A 24,278-nucleotide genomic window follows, 5' to 3' on the forward strand; every position below is an offset into this window, starting at 1 on the left:
AGTATATATTGTTTTCAATGGTTTTCTAAGAATTGTTTTATTTTTATTTTTTAAAGATAACATTTCCTATTAAATGATAATAAAGCAGGAAAGAGATTAAAATAATAAACTATAAATAGCTTATTGTTGTTAAAATCACACGTAGACATAACTGATAATATTTATGCCATAAGCTTTAATTTTTGCCCTTAAAACGTTAGATTTCTGAAAGTAAAATAATTATATATAATATATTCTAAAGATGAAGTTCTCATAAAATAAATTTAAAAGATATATAACATTACAAATATTATAATTAGCTTGTCTTTAAAGTCGCTTTCGAAATACGAAAATAAAATAAATATTATTTTTTACATACAAGAAATAAAAGAAAATATTTCTTAAACTTAAAAAAATATGTTTAATTTATAAAAGATTTTAAATATAATGTAAATAATGTGAATTTGTTTTTCCATACAGAAAAAAATATGTATTCAAATTTTGGCGTACTTTAGCAATTTAAAACAATTTAAAGTGGTTTATTAAAAAAATTTTTTTTATCATTATCCAAAAAAACTATTCCATACTCATAATACCGGTATTGGGGCATAAATTGCTTCTCGGTACTACTGGTATTACAAAATAAAATATCGCTAGTACCGAAAATATTTTTCATTATATTTAAATCGATATTTTTTACGATATGCGCGACATTGCAATATAAAATAAATACATTTGCTTTATCTATAGTTCGTTTCTTTTAACACAGTCACTTTGAGGTCTATCAATTTCGTCATTATTCAGAAGTGAAAAAAGATGACAACTTTAAATGTACACATTTGGTACGGTAATACCGGTATTGACTGTTATCTCTTTCGAAAATACTGGTATTATTGCAATCACAGTGCTGTCATTAACAACTACTAATATAATAAACGCATAGTGACGCGGAAATTCCTTCTACTGACGCGTTCGAAAGAAAATTACAGAAAATTGTAAAACAGTAATATATTATAGATTTTTTAATATTTTAAGTTTATTATAAAATTAATATGCAGTGAAAATTTTTTAACTTATTTTATTTAAAAAAAATATTGAAATATATTATATTATGCTACGCAGTACAAACATATTTATAATATTTTTATATTGCATATTGTGCCTGCTGTCCACTTTTGATCCACTTTACCTACCGCTCACGCCAATTGGCGTCCTGAGTGTGCCGAAAGTTAAACACCGCAGACGCCAATTGGCGTCCTGTGTATGTGATCGTTTCCATGTCAAATTAAAAATATATGTTTAGTGTCTTATTCGATTTTTTTCAAGAGATGACTAAATAAATTTATAAATTTTCATTTTATTTTGAAATATTTTTTTAAAAATTATATTTAGACAAATGCGAAGGGTTTATAAATATATTTAGTATTTATTTCATCCGTCAGTTTTACTACCAGTCAAACTTATGTATCTTTTGATGCGGTCCGAATATTTTGATGAATTTTTCTAGACATGTTATAAATGTTTCAATGCAACAATTCTAGTAATTATTAAGTGGTTCTCAACATGTGGTTCGCCGGAAATAAAAATGAACGAATACAATTTCCTATTATTAGATTTTAAAATTGATTGATGATTTTAAAATTATAAAAACCGGTAATGTAGGAATTTAAATAATAATAACTTAAATTAAATTAACGAGCGGTTTTTAAACTTTTTAAAATTTCTAAAAACTTGTTTCCAGCACACTTTTTTTTGGACAGTGTAAACAAAGAAAAAATATGATATTTTATACACAAAAATGTATATATAAATGTATATTTAAAAATAATTTATTAGGTAAATCGGTTTATTTAGAAATGAAGTCAAATGACATAAAATAAAAAATACGATGTACATATATAAAAAGTGGCAACGTCACAAATGCATGCGTCAAAAGAGCGCTGCTTTATAAGCCCAGGATCATAAGAGCGCTAACCAAAGTAGCGCTGTAACAAAATAGCGTACGTCAAATGCGCAGACAGTCATAAGAGCGATTTTCAAAAAATAGCGCGTCATAAGAGCGCAAAAATACTTGGAGAAAATCAAGTAATGAATATTTTAGGAATTAGGTATAAAAAATATTATATAAGTAAATTGTAAGAAATTTACAAAGAATAAAAAATTATGAGATATAGGCGGTAAAAGAAGTATTTTATGTGCCAGAGCGTAATGACTATTAAAATGATTAGTCAATGAATAATTATTAATTATTACATACATACGAAAGTATGGCTCTCCATCCCCATCCCCATACGTATGATATACATATATTTTTATTAAAATGAAACGCTGATTTTGAATTTATCATTACATTTGTTCTGTAATGTTTCATTAAATTGACAAATAATTGTCTATTCGACTAGCAATAAATGCGTACAGTTATAGGGCAGATAAATAAAATATAATATTAAATTTTCACAGCATCGCGGTTGGTTTTTGGGTTCCTTCGATTTAAGAAATTTTTGGAACTTTTAATTGGTTCCGAAAGGAACACGAAATTCACAAAAAAATAGTTGAATCGTAATCGCGAAAAATTTAGGTCTCTAGTAATAACACATTAAAACTAAATATCAGACTAATAAAAGAATCATAAAGATTAACCAATAACTACTTTAAGTTTTAATATCGTAAAAATAATTTTAATTTTAATTTTAGTATTTAAGAAATCGTAGGTAACTTCCTTTTTGATAATTATATAATATGATTAATTAATGTTTTAACTATAATTAGATTTTAATAATATTTTTCATATAAATAAACTTGAAATCGTTGACATTATATAATACTTTAAGTAGGTCAACAACCAGCAGAGGTGACCTTCGTGTCACTCTCGCATTAAAATAAACAAACAACTTGCATTAAAATAATTCAAATTAGAGATAAATATTTTAAAAATAGACAAAGAGGTGAATGACATTTGTTATTTTTAATGAAGCATAACCTTGAATTGTCTGGATGCATCTAGAACTATTATAACCATGCGTTCTTTTCGAAGGGTAAAGTTATAAACAATAATTATATATAAGATTATTAGTTTAATTAGAGTACTTACTGTGAAATATATCGTGTGGTTTTTTTTTCATACTCTTGCAATTCCAACTTGTTCTGGATTACGCACTGTATTCTTTTATCCAGTGCTCCGCTTTCTCGTTCGTCTTTATATTACAGCGAAAAGTTTCAGTGTCAACCTCTACGTAGTTAAAATATTTAGGAAAATGTTGTAAACGACCGTTACAAGCAAACGACAACGCACTCGATTGACACTTGGGGGCAGCACCGACGCCGCGCCGAGCCGTACGCACGCATACAACTACACTCAAAATTTGCATTTAAAAAATCGTAGGTAATAATAATATTTTTCATATAAATAAAGTTGAAATCAACAACAACAACAACAGCAAAGGTGACCTTCGTGTCACTCTCGCATTAAAATAAACAAACAACTTGCATTAAAATAATTCGAATTAGAGATAAATATTTTAAAAATAGACAAAGAGGTGAATGACATTTGCTATTTTTAATGAAGCATAACCTTGAATTGTCTGGATGCATCTAGAAATATTAAAAAAAAAACACCAGTAGCTATGCGACCGTGGTCGTAAACGGCCGAATAAATTCTTTTGTTACATTTTTCTCGAATAAGTGTTCTCGTTCATATTTTTTTATAGTAATATCCGTTTCGATGTTTTTAATTATAAAGTGATAGTGTAATTCAGTGTATGTGTTACAATTAAGCAGTGTATAATTCAAATTAGTGTTTAACAGAGTGTTGTTATATATTGTTACTATGCAAGGCCACGGCATGCACCGACGCGTCCCTACCCCCGCGGGCCTCGGCGGCGGCGGCGGCGGCGACGGCAGCGGCGCGGGATTGACGCCGAAAGCGCGAGGTCTGCGAGGATATTTACAATTCTAGGCATCATGTTGTTGACAAGGTAGTGTCTTTCTAATTTTCTGTGTAACCCTTTGTGCTAGTAACTCGACAATTGGTCGACAGCGTTGCACTCGTGCGTCGACAAAACTTTCAATGCATTTATTGGCTTTGTGTTCGTGCTAATTTTGCCAATTTCAATTTATACTTCGTAAAAAAACTTGTGGTAAACACATTTTAGTTATATTCAATTTTCAACTGTTGCAAATAACTCAATAATCTTCAATTTATGAGTGTAAGTTTATTGTAAAATTTTTCATCGGAACATGGCCGGACGTCGCGATGTTAAGACCGCAAAACGCCGTCGTATATAATTACTCTTAAACTGATTTTTTCCTTCAAACGGTATCTATATTTTTATGATATGGGATGAAACGGGATTATATGTTCTAATTGTGCATAATTCTTACTTAATATCGTGTGTCTGTTATGAAATAAAAAGATTTTAGTATGACGGAAAAAAGAGCGAGATGCAAGCAGAGCTCGCTATTTCGCTCGCACTATTCAAATCGGCAACTCAAATAATAATATTAGTCTTTTCGAGCTAGTAAGTTACTAATAGAATTAGTAATCTGTATTTTAATTATTTATAAATACATATATTGATTTATTTTTACAAATTATTCATATAAAAATGTTATTACTAACCACTTAAAACAAGATGGATTATGCCAATATTTGATGCAAATAATCTTAAATATTATGACAATTAATTGGTATGGTGCGCCAAGTAAATATTGTTAACCTAATATAATACCTCTGCACCGAGAGATCCGTTTACTGTTCAGATACCCAGAGACCCGAAACTATAAAATAATATATCGATTTATAAAAACACTTATCAATTTACTAAGAGAGATTAGCATAATAGTTTATTATTATTATTATTTGTAAGCTAATAAAAATATTGTTTCTAAAACAAGTTTATATATGGTCCCTTTTTAAAATTGTAAATTCTACAATTTTTTTAATATAATTTTCATTTTAAGTTTTTACAAATTTTAAAAAGTTTGAGAATCGCTGGTAGACTCAATTTAAATTATTTCCATTTAAATTCCTAGGTTATTCGTTTTTATAATTTTAAAATCAAGATAATCATTTTAGAAATATAATAATATGGAAATGTGTTAATTCATTTTTATTTCCGGCGAACCACATGTTGAGAACCAACTAATAATAACTTTAATTGATGCATTGATACATTGATTAAATGTCTAGAAAAATTCAACGAAATATTCTAACCGTATCAAAAGATACATAAATTTAAATAAAAAAGGTAAAATTCGCGACTGCCGGTCGGTAAAGTGTTAAGCAACGGATTGTGCGGTCGATATGTTTAGCTTATTGTTTCTTTCTAATTAGTAGATGTAATTAAAAACTAGTTTTTATATTTATAGATAAAACATATATTTTTTTAAATTATGAAGTAACTTATGACGCAACTATATAGTGTCACAAAATATTCTTATTACTAAAATTTGAATTTATGATAAAATGTGTGAAGTTTAATGTAATTTATATCACATAATAATGTAGAAGATTTTTTTTCAAACCTAACTTTGAATAATATAACATGTTTTTTTTTCTAAACATTTAGCGAAGTTGTGAACCTATTTTTAAAATGCTTGATAATTAACCATAAATGGAACTTTTTAAATTAATAGTTACAAAATTTATGTAGTGCACAAAAAACGCAGTAATGCGGTAACATTAAAAAAAGCACTAGGAGCAACCACATTTCTCTCGGAGAAGCACGTGCGATCTCATCTCATTTTTATTGTATAACATACAGCCACACAATGGTTTTAATGTTTAATTTGAACTAATAAGTCTTAAAATAGAATCAAAAATAATATTTAAAACCAGTACGGTATCCACACACTCACTAGCTTCGGTACCTCGCGACAGTGAGGGACCGACAGCTAGCTTATTCACTAAATATACATAAGTAGACATAAATATATTTTTTTTTACCTTCTAATATAAAAAATAAAAGATATTTTTCTCCGAAAACATCTTTTGCTTCGTTCAAACGCTGAGTAATTTATTTATATAAGTTTATTTCTGCGCGGCTTAGCCCACATTGAAATTTCATAAAATCTTAAAAAGTTATAAGGCATAATACTGATATTATTAACATTTTATTTAAATACAATTTTTATATTATATAAATATTTATTTCTTGTTCTCATTAATCCAGGTAACATATGTGCTAACTCTTGTGAAGAAGTCCGGATAACCTATGGCACAAGGTTCTCCGCCTGAGACAATACCAACTATATTCCCTCCAGATACCAATGGTCCGCCAGAATCTCCCTAAAAACATTCATAAAAATAACATACATATTGTTGGAAATATATTAATATCATTTAAGTATAAATAAAAACTAACATGACAAGCTCCTTGTCCGCTCTTAGTGGAAGTGCAGAGAGTAGTGTTTAAGACATTGGCGTCACTTTTAGAAGTTTCTTGGCATTCCTTGTTAGTGATAGATTTTAGTTTAATTTCTTGAAGAAAGTTAGTTAGACTTCCAGGGAACTAAATTATAAAATAATATTAACTATTAGCTATAATTCAAATTTAAAACTGAAATATATTCCAACCTGAGTCTTTCCCCATCCTGTCAATAGAACGTCCACTCCACCAGAAATATTGCTCGAGCTGATAGGAATTGATTTTACTTTGTCATCAAATACGATATCCATATTCACAATGACCAACGCAATGTCAAAGGGCTTAGGTTTATCCAAAACATTGTTATACTTAATGTGTGGGAGGACAGAACTAGATTTATAAAATGTTCCACCTTGATCCACACGATTTGTTCCTGCCACTACTTGACTATGACAAGCATTGCACCTGAAAAAATATATAAAATATAAATTTGTTTCCTATCTTAGAAGAGTAACATATAATACATATATTACTTACTCGTCAAAACAATGAGCAGCTGTTAGAATTGTTCTATTGGTAATAATGGCTCCGCCACAAAAGCCGGTTTTCCCGTTGCTAAGTTCTGTCAGCAAGTAAACCATGTATGGGTAAGCGCCATCTTTTGCAAGAGAACCACCAACAATGCGCGAATCATCGACGGGAAGTCCTTGAAAATCGTAATAGTGTATAGTTATAGATTTTTTTTATTTATATATAGTATCAAGAGTACAAATTTCTGTATAAAAAATCTGTTTTATTTGAGTTTTTCTTGTGTTTACTTTGAAACTTAAGAAATAATGTCAGAAATATCAACATGAATGTACAATATAATATTATAGTAATATCGTAATACATATCAGGTGTTTTTTATTTACCAAAAGACGTTCCCAAAGTTGCTAATATGAACAATGCAATTAGTTTTGATGCCATTTTGTCGATCTTTGGCTTGGCTTTGGCGTTCTTAACTATTTATATTATTTATTATCTAATCATTATTAAAGTATCTAATCATTATTAAAGACAATTTGTTTACGGAGTTGAGTATTGTTTTGAGTATTTTTCTTGGAAAATTTTATTAAGATTTTAAAGATTATAAAGTAGAAATCTTAAAGTATAATATATTTATCAATATTTAAAAATATATACATGGGTTGATGCAAAAGTTTAGACGTTTTTTTTATATACTTAAAAATTATATAAGATTTTAAATATAATATAAAGAATGTGAATTTGTATAAGCTTTTTCATACAGAAAAAAATATATAATTCAATTTTGGCAAACATTGTCAATTTAAGACAATTTTAAGTTATTTTTTTATATTTTTTTTTATTAAAAAAATACCGGAAATACCGGTATCAGGGCAAAAATTAACTTTTAGTACTACTGGTATTACAAAATGATATACCGGTAGTACCGAAATTATTTTTTAAAATTTTAAATCGATGTTTTTTACGATATGCGCGACATGACAATATAAAATAAATACATTTGCTGTATCTATAATACGTTTCTTTTAACAGAGTCATTTTGAGGTCTATTAATTTCGACATTTTTCAAAAGTGAAAAAGAGATAACTTTGTACGGTAATACCGGTATTGTCTGATTTCTCTATGGATAAAACCGGTATAATTGCAATCAAAGTGCTGTCATTAACAACTTCTAATATAACAAACCCAAAGTGACGCGGAAATCCCGTTTACTGACTCGATGGAAAGAACACTACACAAAATTGTAAAACCTAAAAATTTAAAAGTTTTACAATAAAATTTAAAGACTTTTAGCTTATTATGGATTTCGAATATTTTTAGTTTATTATATATTTTAAATATTTTAAGTTTATTATAAATTTAAAATATAATGAAAATTTTTTAAACCTATTTTATTTAAAAAAATATTGAAATATATTATGCTACGTAGAAAAAATATTTACTAAAAAAATATAAATAAAAATATTTTTTTATAAAAATATTCATATTGTGTGGACGATATTTTCAGTTTATTGTTTCTTTCTAATTAGTAAATGTAATTAAAAACTGGCTTTCACATTTACACATAAAACATACATTTTTTAAAAATTATGGAGTAACTTAAAGTGTCACAAAATATTCTTATTAATAAAATTTGAAATTATGATAAAAGGTGTAAAGTTTAATGTAATTTATGTCACATAGTAATGTAGAAACTATTTTTTAAATAAAAAAATACAGTCACTCAATCAGTTAAAATACGCTAAAACATAATAAATTACATATAATTGCTCACATTGATTGTGTTGTAGCGTCAGTAAGATATATCAAAATATTTTTTATCATCGGTAATATTACTGATCGGATATATTAAAAATATATTAAAATATTTTTATTATTATTTTTTATTATTAAATATCCAAGTTTCAAATATAACTTTAAATAATATAAAATGTTTTCTTTTCTAAATATTTAGCTAAGTTGTAAACCTATTTTTTAAATGCTAGGTAATTAACCATTGATGGAACTTTTAAAATTAATAGTTAAAAAATGTATGTAGTTCGCAAAAAACACTAGGAGCAACCATATATCTCTAGGACAAGAACGTGCGGTCTAATCCCATTAGAGTTCACAATGGTTTTAATATTTAATTTGAACTAATAAATTTTAAAATAGATTAAAAATATCTGAACGAATCAAAAATAATATTTAAAACCGGACCAGTATCCACACACTCACTAGCTGCGGTACCTCACGACAGTGAGAGACCGACAGCTAGCTTTTTCACTAAATATACTTAACTAGACATAAAAACATTTTTTTTTACCTTATAATATAAAAATTAAAAAATGTTTTTCTCTGAAAACATCTTTTGATTTGTTCAAACACTGCGTAATTTATTTATACAATTTTATTTCTGCGCGGCTTAGCCCATAATGAAATTTCATAAAATCTTTCATTATCAAATATGTTAAAAAATTATAAGGCATAATACTGATATTATTTATATTTTATTTAAATACAATTTAAATATTTATTTCTTGTGCTCATTAACCCAGGGAACAAATGTGCTAGCTCTTGTGAAGAAGTCAGGAAAACCTACAGCACAAGGTTCGCCGCCTGAGACGATACCAACTATATTCCCTCCAGATACCAATGGGCCGCCAGAATCTCCCTAAAAACATTCATATTGTTATAAATATATTATTATAATTTAAATATAAATAAAAACTAACATGACAAGCTCCTTGTCCGCTCTTAGTGAATGTGCAAAGATTTGAGTCTAAGACTTTGGCGTCAATTTTAGAAGTATCTTGGCATTGCTTGTTAGTGATGGATTTCAATTTAATTTCTTGAAGAATGTCAGTTATATCTCCAGGGTACTGAAATATAAAATAATATTAACTATAATTTATTAATACAATTAAAAAAAAAAAATTCAAACCTTAGTCTTTCCCCATCCTGTCAAAAGAACATCAACTCCACCAGCAATATTGCTCGAGCTCATAGAAATTGCTTTTACTTTATCACCAAATACGATATCCTTATTCACAATGACTAATGCAATGTCAAAGGGTTTAGGTTTGTTAGGGACATTGTATTGATACTTCTCGTGTATGACGATAGAACTAGCTGTGTACGCTGTGCCACCTTGATCCGCACGATTTGTTCCTACCACTACTTGAGTATTACAAGCAGTACACCTGAAAAATTATATAAAATACAAATTTGAAACTTTGAACTAAAACTTGTTTCCGATTTCAGAAGGGTAACATGACTTACGCGTCAAAGCAATGAGCAGCTGTTAAAATTGTTCTTTTGGTAATTATGGCTCCGCCACAAAATCCGGTACCGCCATTGCTAAGATTTATCAGCAAATAAGCCATGTATGGGTAGGCGCCATCTTTTGCAACAGAACCACCAATGATGCGCGAATCATCGACGGGAAGTCCTTAAAAATCGTAATAGAATATTGTTATGGATTTTTGATTTATATATATATAGTATTAAGAGTAAAATTTTCTGTATAAAGATGTTCTTTTACATAAGTTTCACTTTTCTTACGTGATGTTTAATTTGAGAATAAGTGCTTTATGTATATTATAGCAAAATAACGAAGCAGTGTTCTTTACTTACCAAAAGACGTGCTCAAAGCCGCCAATATTAACAATACAATCAGTTTTGATGCCATTTTATCTATCTTTGGCTTGACTTTGCAACTATTTATATTATTTAATATCTATGGTTATCTTATATTATTAAAGTATCTAATCATTATTAAAAACAAATTGCTTACTAAGTCGAGCATTGTTTTAAGTGTTTTACTTGGAAAATTGCTTGTGTTTTAAATTCAGATTAGAAAGATTTCCAGTAATAGGATTAAAAAATTAAAAATTGATATCAGTCTACAATATATTAATCTATATTTTAAATTGTACATATATATTATTAAGAAATCGAATTACTGGATAAGATTTACGATTATTTTAATTGTGAACAGGTAAATGTGTTTCTTGGAATAGGTTTAATTTTGCATATGCGAAGGAATTGACGAGATCATACATAATCGTTGCATCCAAATTAGTTACAAACTTGTCAAAATGTTTCTCGCTTAGGGATGGAAATGTAAACCTTGCAAAAATACTTGAATTTTAATTGGGTTTCTTTGTACCATATTTCGAGAGGCCGTACATATACGGCGGTCGATCTTTCACTGTTTTGAGATAGTTACATAATAAATGAATATCATTATATTAATATAATGTTTTTTTATTGGATTAAATGCAAATGATTTTTATAGATAATAATACAAATAAATTAAAGAGTACGTAAATTACTTAGTACGTAGAGTATGTAATTATTTTCGTCAAAATATTTGTGAAAAAAATTGCCGTTGAGCAGATACTAAGCACATCATCTCTGAATTGCATTTTCAAAGAATATACATCATTTAACATCTATCGTTATGCTGTTTTACACGTCAAAGTTTTTGATAATATATGAATTAGACAAAAACGAAGAGTCTGGTACTACCCTGAATCATCTGCATTGATCAAAAGCTCGATACTGTTGGATTTTCATCCATACATTAGTCAAGATCTGAAACATAACCACATAAGACTCTTAAGCCCTCCCAAAAATCTGCTTTCTTACATATTTTTAATATATTTTTTGGCTTTTGTGGATATTATCAATTCAGAGGCTCTCAATATTTTTTATAAAATTAATATGTTCATTATTAATTTTATAAAAAATATTGAGAAAAAATCAAATAAAAAAACATGATATTAATATTATGTTATTAATTTAATATGTAACTATCTGGGGTATCTCCAAATTGTGAAAGATTGACCGCCGTATATGTACGGCCATATAGCTCAAAAGCTCGAAATGTGGTACAAATTTATGCAAGGTTATTTCCATCCCTAAGCGGGATACATTTTTACTGTAAAATTATTGCTATTAAGTGTTATAATGTTAAGCTATTTTTTGAGGTCTATAAATATATTTTAATAAATTACAATATTTTTTTTTTATAGAATAGTAACTTCTACTTTATTACTACTTAAACTTGTAGCATTTTTAAGGTTACGTAATTTAATTTAATTTAAAGTAAAAGTGCTAGAATTATAAGAAAATTTTAGTTTATTATTAAATAACTATAAAATAGATAGCTTCTCGTAAATATGTATTATGCGATGTACCTTTTTAATCATGTACTTTAACCAAATTTGTTTCGTGGGTTTTGTTATTGCAAAAATAAAAAAAATTGGTCTAGAAAAATCCGCAAGAATTAGTAGATTTTTATTTTATAAATGTGTTTACTTCAAAGAGCTACGATTTTTAAAAAAAGCCCTGATTTTTTTGCAATTTTGCTTCAAAGTTAGATTATGGAGTCCTGAATTACCTCATACTATCGTATAAATCCAGTAATTAAAATATGTGTAAAGCTTTATCCAGTTAAGCAAACTATTGAAAGTCAATGTTCTCCTTATTGATCCTTCAATTCTGACATTATAGTTTACTATGAATTTCACTACTAAGTCATACGTTCCATATAAATAAAAACTGCCTAATGTTTCTTTATTTCACATAAATATATGTAGATAAACTTTATTATTATTTTTATTACTATTGAGCAGTTACATAAAAAAATTGAGCTTTAATTTCATTTAAAGAATGCAGTAAATATTTTTTATGCCTTTGCAGCATTTTATTAAGTTACTATAAAATGTGCGGAAAATCTAATTTTATTTACTTGATTTATTAGAGTAAAAATCTTTAAAATGTGGAAAATTATATTTATTTTGATTCTTTCTCCATTTTCTCAAGGTAAGACTAATCTGAACCTTGAAATAATATTTAATTAATTCATATAAATATTTTTTAAGGCTCACCAATACAAGATTTAGATGATTTTATAATTGGAGGAACGGTAGCGGAAGATGGAAAGTATCCATATACCGCAATTCTAAGATTAAACGGATCATTTTTTTGTGGAGGTTCAATTATATCGAAACAAACCATTTTAACGGCGGCTCACTGTGCAATGTGCGTTTTCAACATATATATATATATATATATATATATATATATATATATATATATATATATATATATATATATATATATATATATATATATATATATATATATATATATATATATATATATATATATATATATATATATATATATATATATATATATATATATATATATATATATATATATATATATATATATATATATATATATATATATATATATATATATATATATATATATATATATATATATATATATATATTAAATAATAAAAACTTAATTGTGATATTGTTTTTATTTTTAGAAAAGATATCAATACCATGAGTGTTACCGTCGGAACCAACACAATAAATTCCGGAGGTTACAGTGATTTCATCCAGAATACATCCAGAATACAACCAGACTGTTCGTAGTGAAAACGACATTGGTCTTTTATTCGTTGATAAAGACATTGAATTCAATTCAAAGGTTCAGCCTATTCAATTAGAGAAAAATGACGTTGGTGGTAGTGAAACTTTGACTTTGGCCGGTTGGGGAAGGACATCTGTAAATAAGTATTATTGTTATTATACACTCGACAGCTTCATATGTTCTACTGATTCATGATGAAATGTATTACAGAATGATGACCCGAATGGTTCAAACGAACTTCGAGAAATTACAATTAAATCGCTTTCAGTAGAGGAATGTTTTAAAGAAATTCCCATAACAAGTGATAAACAAATATGTACTTTCAACAAAATTAACGAAGGCGCATGTCACGTAAGATTATTTTTATCATGTTGTATTAACATAGATTTTTAACTTTTATAAAAATTCTAGGGTGACTCTGGAAGCGGGTTGGTATATAAAGATATGTTAGCCGGTATTGTGTCCTATTCTATTTCTAAACCTGGCTTTTTAAAATGTGCTAATGGAAAACCTGATGTTAACACTAGAGTTAGCAGTTACATAAAATGGATTGAAGAAAAAATGAAGTAAACCCAAGATAATGTTAAGCGCACTTGTACAATTGATTTGTGTTTATTATCTAAAAAAGCAATAAAGAATAGAGAATTGAATAAAAAAAATAACATTTTGTTGTGATGCGCTAAAATCTATTACGCGTATTGAACCTAAAAAAATGATACTAAATCTAAATTTTTCATACTTAAGTATAGATACTTGTTTTTCAAATCGTCTCTTTAGATCGGGGGGAACTTCAGATAATGGGGACACATGTAGTGCTTTCTTTTGACAATGAGTGTTTAGGTTTCTTAAAAAATTTCATCTCGTATTTTTATCATTAATTCATTTTTTTTATTTACGTAATTATGAAACGCAATCGCTCAAAAAATTGGCTACAGACAACCATACCGAAGGAGCGGCTAAAGCTGACTGTAGCGCGGGCGAGTTGGCTGGCATTTTTTGTAAAAAATAAATTTATACGAATATTAAGTATTAGATTTAATCCACCAAATTAACTGCTGAATTCAGAGCAGGTAGTACAAAAAGGGAATAAATTTTTGTTTTATATTCCGAAAACACTGTTTCATTATATACATAAATTTTATGACCGACTCTAGGAATTACGAATAGCAAACATTTTCTTTCAACTTCTTTGAATATTTGCTTTTGGGCAACCGAAAATTACAAAAATTATATTATTAGTCTTTACCTAAAATTTATTCATCGGCTGTATGAAATGGTGACAAGATTTTTGCGCAAATAAAAAATTCTATTCCACACAGCTAAAATTTTAAACCTAGGCTGTCGTAAGTGACTTTCGCGGTAAGATCAGCCAGCGCAGAACTATTGATGATCTTTAGCATCAATAACCTATTTAGATAGACGGATAAAAGCTATTAAAGATAAAAAAGCAAAAAATCTTTCTTGTAAAAATCAGCAACAATTGTTGTTCATACCAACTTTAAAAAAAGGCATATTAATCAAAATGCAAACATTATCCCTCCCTTCAAACGGCTCAAGATTTATTCTGAATTTCATAATCTGCAATGTCAGAAGCTGAATTTGAGGCTAATCTTTTAACGTACTGTTCACTTAACTAATAACATAAAACACATTTCATATTTGCCTTGCCCCAAAGCCTAGACTTAGTGCTTGCCGCTGAGTCACACAAATCTGCACATAGCACCCTGTGATTCATACTGAATATCACTTCCTTTATACGATGTCTTTTTATAATAAATTTGAGGTTTCTTAAAATTTATTTTGTATTTATAAGAAACTTGGAGCAATGAAGCCGTAAAAAATGCAACGTTTCTTATATTTTTTGTAATTGCTAATATAAAACTACAATTACAATAATACAATCTTTATTTACATTATTTAATTTTTGTAATTACTAATAAATCAATAAACATACAAATGTGTTTTAAATCTGAACAGTTTTACTTCATTGTTCCTTCGATCCAATTTATATAACTGCTAACTCTAGTAAAAACATCGGGATTTCTAGTGGCACATTGTGGTGGTTTAACGCCAATAGGTTTTACACTATATGAATTGATTCCAGCTACTTTGTCTTGATACACCAATGGGCTTCCAGAGTCACCCTAGAACGTTTTAAAAAGTTAGAAACCTTAGTTTTAATAATATGCATGACATAGTCTTACATTACATGCACCTTCGCCGATCTTGTTAAATGTGCATATTTGCTTAGCAGACGTTTTATTAATTTTTTGATGACATTCATCAACTGTAATAGATCTAAGTTTAATTACTAGAAGATCGTTTGATGAATCATAATTATTATTCTAGAATAAACGAAATACATAAATACGTATAGCTTAATTAGCAGGTTCAAAATGGATAGAGTAAAATAAAACATTTACTGATGTCCTTCCCCAGCCCGTTAAAGTCAAAGTTTCATTTCCTCCAATATCCATTTGATTTAATTGAATCGGTTGAACTTTTGAATTGAATTCAATGTCTCTATCAACGAATAAAAGGCCAATGTCATTTTCTATTAAACCATTCTGGTTGTATTCTGAATGTACTTTCTTTGAAGTTACTTTATAGTCTGTTCCTCCGGAAGTTTGTTTGTTAGTTCCGACGGTTACATTCATGTCATCAATATCTAGACTAAAAAGTAATTGTAACATGACTTTATTATTAATATTATTATTATTATTATTTCATAAATATATCAAACAATTGTACATTGCACAATGAGCCGCCGTTAAAATGGTTCGTTTAGATATAATTGCACCTCCGCAGAAAAATCTGCCACTGTTTTTTAGAATAGCCATATATGGATACTTTCCATCTTCTGCCAACGTTCCTCCAAGTATAAAATCATCTAACTTTGTCGCGGGTAAACCTTCAAAAATAACAAACCTTTAAATTTAATATTTTTTTTGTAAACACTAAGTCGTACCATGTGAAAATTGAAGAAGAAGCAAACCACATAAAAAAAATACAAGTTTCCACATTTTGCAAAGTTTTTTTTCTAATAATCCAACTGAATAAAAATTAAATTTGTTGCAAATTTTATAGCAAATTACTAGAATGCTAAAAATGCAGTTAATAAGCTTATTAACATTTTTTAATAAAATTTCACCTAGATATTTTAATTATTATCTGCTTATAGTATAATGAAATTTTGATAGCAATATAAAAATTATCGGTAATAAAAGCTTAACTATGTTTATGCAGAAAAATTCGCAAAGTATTAGATAGCAGTTATTGTAAACACTAAGTCGTACCATGTGAAAATTGAGGAAGAAGCAAAGCACACAAAAAAAGTTTTTTTCTCTGATAATCCAACTGTTTAAAAATGTAATTTTTTAAAAAATTTATAGCAACTTATTATAATGCTATAAATGCATTTAAAAAAATTTTAACGTTTTTTACATACACTTTAATCTTAGCATTAATTCAGATATTTTAATTATTATCTGCTTACAGTGCAATGAAATTTTAGTAACGATATTAAAATTATAAGTAATAAAAGTTTATCTATGTTTATGCAAAAGAATTTACAAAGTATTAGATAGTAGTATTTACAATGACATATAAAAAATATAGACGTGTAACTAATTATGTATAGGTGGACCGAAAAGTAATCATAATTTTTGTTTGCTTGAAGAAAACATTTATTTAGAAGATAATATTAAATACTAATTAAAAAAAATATATTTCATTATTATTGACCTTCTGACAACGTGTAGGCAAATTTTTCAATTCTTTTTTTGCAAAACTCTTTTGGTTTTTAAATAAAACACTTTTCTAAAAGTTTTTTTATTTCGCTAATATTTAAATTTTTTTTTTCGTAACTAATGTTCTATTGACCAAAATAAATGATTATCAGATAGTGCGAAATCTGGTAAATGTGGAGGATGGGGTAAAACTTTCAACTCAACTTCCCTTATTTTATTTTGAGTCAATTTTGCAGAATGAGTTGTCATGATTTGGGATTCCAATCCCGGGATCCCGAACGATTTTCAATACCCGATGAGTCCCGGGATTATAAAACATAATCCCGAATTTTTCTGATTGGTTGATTTATCAAGCACAATCGAATTATTATTGACAACATCGTTCAATTTCGTGTACAAACTTGCGCGAGTTGCACGTGTCATCTGTGAATCTTTGAGGCTGTGAGTCTGAACGTGCTTTTTCAGCAGCAGGCTGCTTAGGAACCAAAATCAGATCAAGGCTAAATGATAAAACACTTGATGCTTTGATGTTACTTCGTGAGTTTTATTCAAAATAATGTTTTCAATTAATTGTGTCTATGAATGTACATAGGTATGTACATACATTGTCAAAAGTTCATTTTTTTCTTCTCAAATAAATATATAAGACCTTTCCTTTTTTATTTTTATTATATTATTTTCTATTTAAAGTCCAAGACTAAATTATACGTACTTTATACATTGTCCGTTATAAAAAACAGATATAAAAATATATTGTATTATTCATTTTAAATTATTTTTATCGATAAAATAACATGAAAATTATCCCGGGACTGGTCCCGGGATCCCGGGATCGACTAATTGCAATACCGAAATCCCGGGATCAAAATTTTGGCCCGGGATTGGAATCCCTAGTCATGATGCAAAATTCTTGGCTTATACGACGTCCCTCTACTTAGGGGTAAAAAATTGTTTTCAAAGAAACCATAAATTTACAGTGTTTACTTTAATATATTGATAAAAACTTATATGATTACTAGACCGCGTATTGAAATAAACAGATTTGAAAAAAACGTTTTAAAAGATTTTGATTACTTTTCGGTCCTCCAATATAACTAGCTGTCGGTATCTCACTGTCGTGAGGTACCGAAGCTAGCGAGTGTGCGAATACCGATACCTCAAGTTTTTGGGTTTTATAATAAATATTATTTTTGCTTCACTCTGATTTTTTTAAATCTATTTTTAAATTTAATGTTTAAAACTAGACATTATTATTTAGTATTTTAAATGATAGTTCAAATGGTTAAATCAATAAAAAACAACATAAACTTTTCAATTCATTTGAAAATAGTTTTACAACTTAACTAAATATTTCCATAAGAAAACATTTTGTGTTATTTACAGTGAGATTTCAAACTTTATTAAACTTAATATTGTATATAATTGAGGATTAGGCTTAAAACTTTCCATTACTAGAAAATGAAAGATTGCTCACTGTGAAAACTGGAGCTATATTATATGTTAGTATAATGAGCTTAAGAGTGTCAGTCTGCAATGACAGAAGCTGAATTTAAGGCAAATCTTTTAACGTACTGTTCGCTTAACTAAGAACATATAACACATTTCATATTCGCTTTGCCCTAAAGCCTAGACTTAGTGTTTGCCGCTGAGTCACACAAATCTGCACATAGCACCCCGTGATTCATACTGAATATCACTTCCTTTATACGATGTCTTTTTATATTAAATCTGAAGTTTCTTAAAATTAATTCTGTATTTATAAAAAACTTGGAGCAATGAAGTCGTAAAAAATGCAACGTTTCTTATATTTTTTGTAATTGCTAATATAAAACTACAATTTTAATAATAAAATCTTTATTGACATAATTGAATTTTTGTAATTACTAATAAACCAATAAAAAACAAATGTGTTTTAAATTTGAACAATTTTACTTCATTGTTCCTTCGATCCAATTTATATAACTGCTAACTCTAGTAGAAACATCGGGACTTCCAGCGGCACATAGTCGTGGTACGCCAGTAGTTTTTACACCATATGAATCGATTCCAGCTACTTTGTCTTGATATACCAATGGGCCTCCAGAGTCACCCTAGAACGTTTTAAAAATTTAGAAACCTTAGTTTGAATTATATGCATGACATAGTCTTACAGAACATGAACCTTCGCCGATCTTGTTAAATGTGCACATTTGCTTAGCAGACGTTTGATAAATTTTTTGATGACATTCATCGACTGAAATAGATCTAAGTTTAATTACTAGAAGATCGTTTGATGTATCATAATTATTATTCTAGAATAAACAAAATGCATAAATTCGTATAGCTTAATTAGCAGGTTCAAAATGGATAGATTAAAATAAAAACATTTACTGATGTCCTTCCCCAACCCGTAAAAGTCAAAGTTTCATTTCCTTCAATATCCATTTGATTTAATTGAATCGGTTGAACCTTTGAGTTAAATTCAATGTCTCTATCAACGAATAAAAGGCCAATGTCATTTTCTATTAAACCATTCTGGTTGTATTCTGGATGTACTTTCTTTGAAGTTACTTTATAGTCTGTTCCTCCGGATGTTTGTTTGTTAGTTCCGACGGTTACATTCATGTCATCGATATCTAAACTAAAAAATAATTGTAACATGATTTTATTATTAATATTATTATTATTATTATTTCATCAATATATCAAACAATTGCACCTTGCACAATGAGCCGCCGTTAAAATGGTTCGTTTAGATATAATTGAACCTCCGCAGAAGAATCTGCCACTCTTTTTTAGAATAGCCATATATGGATACTTTCCATCTTCTGCCATCGTTCCTCCAAGTATAAAATCATCTAACTTTGTCGCGGGTAAACCTTCAAAAATAGCAAACCTTCAAATTTAATATTTTTTTATTGTAAGCACTAAGTCGTACCATGTGAAAATTGAAGAAGAAGCAAACCACATAAAAAAAATACAAGTTTCCACATTATGCAAAGTTTTTTTTCTAATAATCCAACTGAATAAAAATTAAATTTGTTGCAAATTTTATAGCAAATTACTAGAATGCTAAAAATGCAGTTAATAAGCTTATTATCATTTTTTAATAAAATTTCACCTAGATATTTTAATTATCATTTGCTTATAGTATAATGAAATTTTGATAGCAATATAAAAATTATCGGTAATAAAAGCTTAACTATGTTTATGCAGAAAAATTCGCAAAGTATTAGATAGCAGTTATTGTAAACACTAGGTCGTACCATGTGAAAACGAGGAAGAAGCAAAGCACACAAAAAAAGTTTTTTTCTTTGCTAATCCAACTGTTTAAAAATGTAATTTTTTGAAAATTTTTTAGCAACTTATTAGAATGCTATAAATGCATTTAAAAAGATTTTTAACGTTCTTTACATACAATTTAATCTTGGCATTAATTCAGATATTTTAATTATTATCTGCTTATAGTGCAATGAAATTTTAGTTACAATATAAAATTATAAGTAGTAAAAGTTTATCTATGTTTATGCAAAAGAATTCGTAAAGTATAAGATAGTAGTATTTACATTGACATATAAAAAATATAGATGTATAACTAATTATGTATGTATAGATGGACCGAAAAGTAATCATAATTTTTGTTTGCTCGAAGAAAATATTTATTTAAAAGATAATATTAAATACTAATTTTAAAAAAAACATCATTATAAAAGACATTTTGACAACGAGTAGGCAAATTTTCAATTCTTTTTTTGCAAAACTCTTTTGGTTAAATAAAAAACTTTTCTAAATTTTTTTTTATTTCGCTAACATTTAAATTTTTTTTTTTCGTAACGAATGTTCAATTGCCCTAAATAGATGATTATCAAACAGTGCGAAATCTGGTAAATGTGTAGGATGGGATACTTTCAACTCAACTTCCCTTATTTTATTTTTAGTCAATTTTGCAGAATGAGGCCTCGTGTTGTCATGATGCAAAATTCTTGGCTTATACGACATCCCTCTACTTAAAGGTAAAATTTTTTTTAAAAGAAACCATAAATTTACGGTGCTTATTTTATTAAAATCATAAAAACTTATATGATTACTAAGCCGCGTATTGAAATAAAAAGATTTGAAAAAAATGTTTTAAGAAATTTTGATTACTTTTCGGTCCTCAAATATAACTAGCTGTCGGTATCTCACTGTCGTGAGGTACCGAAGCTAGCGAGTGTGCGAATACCGATACCTCAACTTTTTGGGTTTTAAATATTATTTTTTCTTTACTCTGATTTTTTTTAATCTATTTTTAAATTTAATGGTTAAAATTGCACATTATTATTTAGGATTTTAAATGATAATTAAAATGGTTCAATCTATAAAAAACTAAAAAAAAATTTCAATTCATTTGAAAATAGTTTTACAACTTAACTAAATATTTCCAGAAGAAAACATTTTGTGTTATTTTAAGTTAGATTTGAAACTTTGTAAAACTTAATATTGTATATAATTTTGGATTAGGTTTGAAACTTTCCATTACTAGAAAATGGAAGATTGCTCACTGTGAAAACTGGAGCTATATTATACGTTAGTACAATGAACTTAAGAATGTCGGGCTGCAATATCAGAAGCTGAATTTAAGGCAAATCTTTTAGCGTACTGTTCGCTTAACTAAGAACATATAACACATTTTATATTTGCCTTGCCCCAAAGCCTAGACTTAGTGCTTGCCGCTAAGTCACACTAATCTGCACATAGCACCCTGTGCCTTTTCTCTGGCATTGCGCATTTTTTTTTCTGAATATCCTTTATACGATGCATTTTATATAAAACGATACGATTATACGATTATACGAATGATACAAATGATACGAATGATACGATGATACGAATACCCTTTTTAAGATGTCTTTTTATTAAAAAACTGAGGTTTTTTAAAATTTATTTTGTATTTATAAAAAACTTGGAGCAATGAAGCCATAAAAAATGCAACGTTTTATATATTTTTGTGGTTGCTCTAGTTGATATTAAACTATACTTTCAATAATACAATTTTTTATTGCCATAATTTAATTATGGAATTACTAATAAGCCAATAAACATACAAATGTGTTTTAAAACTGATCAGTTTTACTTCATTGTTTCTTCAATCCAATTTATATAACTGCTAACTCTAGTAAAAACATCGGGATTTCCAATGGCACATGGTAGTGGTTCAACGTCACTAGTTGTTATAATAAAAGATGCGATTCCAGCTACTTTGTCTTGATACACCAATGCGCTTCCAGAGTCACCCTAGAACGTTTTAAAAAGTTAGAAACTCTAATTTTAATAACATGTTTGGCATAGTCTTACAGAACATACACCTTCGCCGATCTTGTTAAATGTGCATATTTGCTTAGCAGACGTTTGATTAATTTTTTGATGACATTCATCGACTTTAATAGATCTAAGTTTAATTACTAGAAGATCATTTGCTGTATCCCAATTATTATTCTAGAATAAACAAAATACATAAATACGTTTAGCTTAATTAGCAGGTTAAAAATGAAAAAAGTAAAATAAAAACATTTACTGATATCCTTCCCCAACCCGTTAAAGTCAAAGTTTCATTTCCTCCAATATCCATTTGATTTAATTGAATCGGTTGAACCTTTGAATTAAATTCAATGTCTCTATCAACGAATAAAAGGCCAATGTCATTTTCTAATAAACCATTCTGGTTGTATTCTGGATGTACTTTCTTTGAAGTTACTTTATAGTCTGTTCCTCCGGATGTTTGTTTGTTAGTTCCGACGGTTACATTCATGTCATCGATGTCTAGACTAAAAAATATTTGTGACATGATTTTATTATTAATAATATTATTATTTCATCAATATATCAAACAATTGTACTTTGCACAATGAGCCGCTGTTAAAATGGTTCGTTTAGATATAATTGAACCTCCGCAGAAGAATCTGCCATTCCTTTTTAGAATAGCCATATATGGATACTTTCCATCTTCTGCCAACGTTCCTCCAAGTATAAGATCATTTGAATTCGTCGCGGGTAAACCTTCAAAAATAACAAAGCGCTTAAATTTAATATTTTTTTATTGTAAGCATTTAATCGTACCATGTGAAAATTGAGGAAGAAGCAAAGCACACAAAAAAAATGCAAGTTTCCACATTTTGCAAAGTTTTTTTCTCTAATAATAATGTAACTGAGTAAAAATTATATTTGTTGCAAATTTTATAGCAAATTATTAGAATGTTACAAATGCAATAAAAATTTTATCAACATTCTTATAATAAAATTTAACCTTGGCAGAAATTCAGATATTTTAATTAGTCTTGAAATTCCGCTTATATACGCTTATTTCATTTAAATATATACTAAAACAGTACTCTGGGCAGCTAGCTTTAGTGTATTTATATAAAATATAATCCGACCTCCTACTTAGGTTGTCGCAAGTAACAGCAAGTAATCAACTATCGCAAAACTATTAATGAACTTTAGCATCAATAACCTATTTAGGTAGACGGATAAGGATAAAATATTAGCAAAAAAATAGCGTAGGAGTCGCAAGAGGTAGTTATTATTCTTACGAATAGAGATAAATCTTGCTTCTAAAAATCATCAACAATTGCTATCCATACATAAATGCTATCTATCCTTAGTCTAAAAATTAATGTTTAATATCCATAGTCTAAGAATTAAATCTGAACCACTTCATATCTTTTCTTGTGCCAAACAGTCTTGTAGATAAAACTACTGATCTCCAACTTACTTCAACTGAAGATGAGAGACTTCAACAAAGTTGAGGGATTGCTGTTCCATTACTAGAAAATGGAAGATTTCTCACTGAGGAAACTAGAGCTATATTATACGCTAGTACAATGAGCTTAAGAGTGTCGGTGTGCAATATCAAAAGCTGAATTTAAGGGAAATCTTTTAACGTACGGTTCACTTAGCTAAGAACATATAACACATTTTATATTCACCTTGCCCCAAGGCCTAGACTTAGTGCTTGCCGCTGAGTCACACTAATCTGCACATAGCACCCTGTGCCTTTTCTCTGGCACAGATTTTTTATACTGAACATCCTTTATACGATGTCTTTTTATAAGATGATACGAATTATACGAATAATACGATGATACGAATACCTTTTATACGACGTCTTTCTATAATGAATCTGAGGTTTTTTAAAATTTATTTTATATTTATAAAAAACTTGGAGCAATGAAGCCGTAAAAAAAAACGTTTAAAATATTGT

General features: G+C 28.1%; 6 protein-coding genes across 6 annotated transcripts in view; 2 read left to right on the plus strand and 4 right to left on the minus strand.

The window, feature by feature from the left end:
• Positions 1-3,596: 3,596 nt before the first annotated feature.
• LOC148232763 (chymotrypsin-1-like) overlaps positions 3,597-24,278 on the plus strand; it is a 34,822-nt gene continuing 14,140 nt past the window's right edge. The window contains exon 1 of the mRNA XM_088191148.1: positions 3,597-3,953. Coding sequence (XP_088047274.1) covers positions 3,940-3,953 — 14 coding nt within the window. The 5' untranslated portion in view covers positions 3,597-3,939. The remainder of the gene's footprint in view (positions 3,954-24,278) is intronic.
• On the minus strand, positions 6,100-10,542 carry LOC148232764 (uncharacterized). The gene is made up of 10 exons (XM_088189569.1): positions 10,488-10,542; positions 10,134-10,302; positions 9,796-10,054; positions 9,587-9,733; positions 9,387-9,525; positions 7,259-7,348; positions 6,882-7,050; positions 6,554-6,809; positions 6,342-6,488; positions 6,100-6,265 (listed from the first exon to the last, which is right to left on the minus strand). Exons 1-10 carry the CDS (start codon positions 10,540-10,542, stop codon positions 6,125-6,127), a joined length of 1,572 nt encoding a protein of 523 aa, XP_088045695.1. The 3' UTR covers positions 6,100-6,124.
• Positions 11,742-13,880, plus strand: LOC148232765 (chymotrypsin-1-like). Its single transcript, XM_088190634.1, has 6 exons — positions 11,742-11,763; positions 12,743-12,902; positions 13,204-13,304; positions 13,348-13,445; positions 13,521-13,661; positions 13,722-13,880. Exons 1-6 carry the CDS (start codon positions 11,742-11,744, stop codon positions 13,878-13,880), a joined length of 681 nt encoding a protein of 226 aa, XP_088046760.1.
• LOC148232766 (chymotrypsin-1-like) lies at positions 15,290-15,967 on the minus strand. Its single transcript, XM_088190635.1, has 3 exons — positions 15,734-15,967; positions 15,515-15,655; positions 15,290-15,454 (listed from the first exon to the last, which is right to left on the minus strand). The coding sequence occupies exons 1-3, from the start codon at positions 15,965-15,967 to the stop codon at positions 15,290-15,292; spliced, it is 540 nt and encodes a 179-aa protein (XP_088046761.1).
• LOC148232767 (chymotrypsin-2-like) lies at positions 18,988-20,031 on the minus strand. The gene is made up of 5 exons (XM_088190636.1): positions 19,977-20,031; positions 19,758-19,917; positions 19,430-19,679; positions 19,210-19,350; positions 18,988-19,149 (listed from the first exon to the last, which is right to left on the minus strand). The coding sequence occupies exons 1-5, from the start codon at positions 20,029-20,031 to the stop codon at positions 18,988-18,990; spliced, it is 768 nt and encodes a 255-aa protein (XP_088046762.1).
• Positions 22,148-23,189, minus strand: LOC148232768 (chymotrypsin-2-like). The gene is made up of 5 exons (XM_088190639.1): positions 23,135-23,189; positions 22,915-23,074; positions 22,593-22,842; positions 22,373-22,513; positions 22,148-22,312 (listed from the first exon to the last, which is right to left on the minus strand). Exons 1-5 carry the CDS (start codon positions 23,187-23,189, stop codon positions 22,148-22,150), a joined length of 771 nt encoding a protein of 256 aa, XP_088046765.1.

Source organism: Plectrocnemia conspersa, unplaced genomic scaffold (assembly GCF_051122295.1).
Source record: "Plectrocnemia conspersa isolate PC_06_02 unplaced genomic scaffold, ASM5112229v1 ptg000008l, whole genome shotgun sequence".
Lineage (NCBI taxonomy): Eukaryota > Metazoa > Arthropoda > Insecta > Trichoptera > Polycentropodidae > Plectrocnemia > Plectrocnemia conspersa.

Bases quoted from the DNA above. Each gene is read 5' to 3' on its own strand.
- LOC148232764 (XM_088189569.1), bottom strand. From the start codon at position 10,542: ATGGCATCAAAACTGATTGTATTGTTAATATTGGCGGCTTTGAGCACG. The intron at 10,055-10,133 runs GTAAGTCATGTT...ATAATTTTTCAG, and splicing joins GCTGCTCATTGCTTTGACGC to GTGTACTGCTTGTAATACTC. The intron at 9,734-9,795 runs GTTTGAATTTTT...TTTATATTTCAG, and splicing joins CAGGATGGGGAAAGACTAAG to TACCCTGGAGATATAACTGA.
- LOC148232765 (XM_088190634.1), top strand. From the start codon at position 11,742: ATGTGGTACAAATTTATGCAAG. The intron at 13,305-13,347 runs GTTCGTAGTGAA...TCGTTGATAAAG, and splicing joins ATCCAGAATACAACCAGACT to ACATTGAATTCAATTCAAAG. The intron at 13,662-13,721 runs GTAAGATTATTT...TAAAAATTCTAG, and splicing joins TTAACGAAGGCGCATGTCAC to GGTGACTCTGGAAGCGGGTT.
- LOC148232766 (XM_088190635.1), bottom strand. From the start codon at position 15,967: ATGAATGTAACCGTCGGAACTAACAAACAAACTTCCGGAGGAACAGAC. The intron at 15,656-15,733 runs GTAAATGTTTTA...CGTTTATTCTAG, and splicing joins CGGGCTGGGGAAGGACATCA to AATAATAATTATGATTCATC. The intron at 15,455-15,514 runs GTAAGACTATGT...AAAACGTTCTAG, and splicing joins TCGGCGAAGGTGCATGTAAT to GGTGACTCTGGAAGCCCATT.
- LOC148232767 (XM_088190636.1), bottom strand. From the start codon at position 20,031: ATGTGGAAACTTGTATTTTTTTTATGTGGTTTGCTTCTTCTTCAATTT. The intron at 19,918-19,976 runs GTACGACTTAGT...CTATTTTTGAAG, and splicing joins TCTTCTTCAATTTTCACATG to GTTTACCCGCGACAAAGTTA. The intron at 19,150-19,209 runs GTAAGACTATGT...AAAACGTTCTAG, and splicing joins TCGGCGAAGGTTCATGTTCT to GGTGACTCTGGAGGCCCATT.
- LOC148232768 (XM_088190639.1), bottom strand. From the start codon at position 23,189: ATGTGGAAACTTGCATTTTTTTTGTGTGCTTTGCTTCTTCCTCAATTT. The intron at 23,075-23,134 runs GTACGATTAAAT...TTATTTTTGAAG, and splicing joins TCTTCCTCAATTTTCACATG to GTTTACCCGCGACGAATTCA. The intron at 22,843-22,914 runs GTACAATTGTTT...AATATTTTTTAG, and splicing joins ACAGCGGCTCATTGTGCAAA to TCTAGACATCGATGACATGA.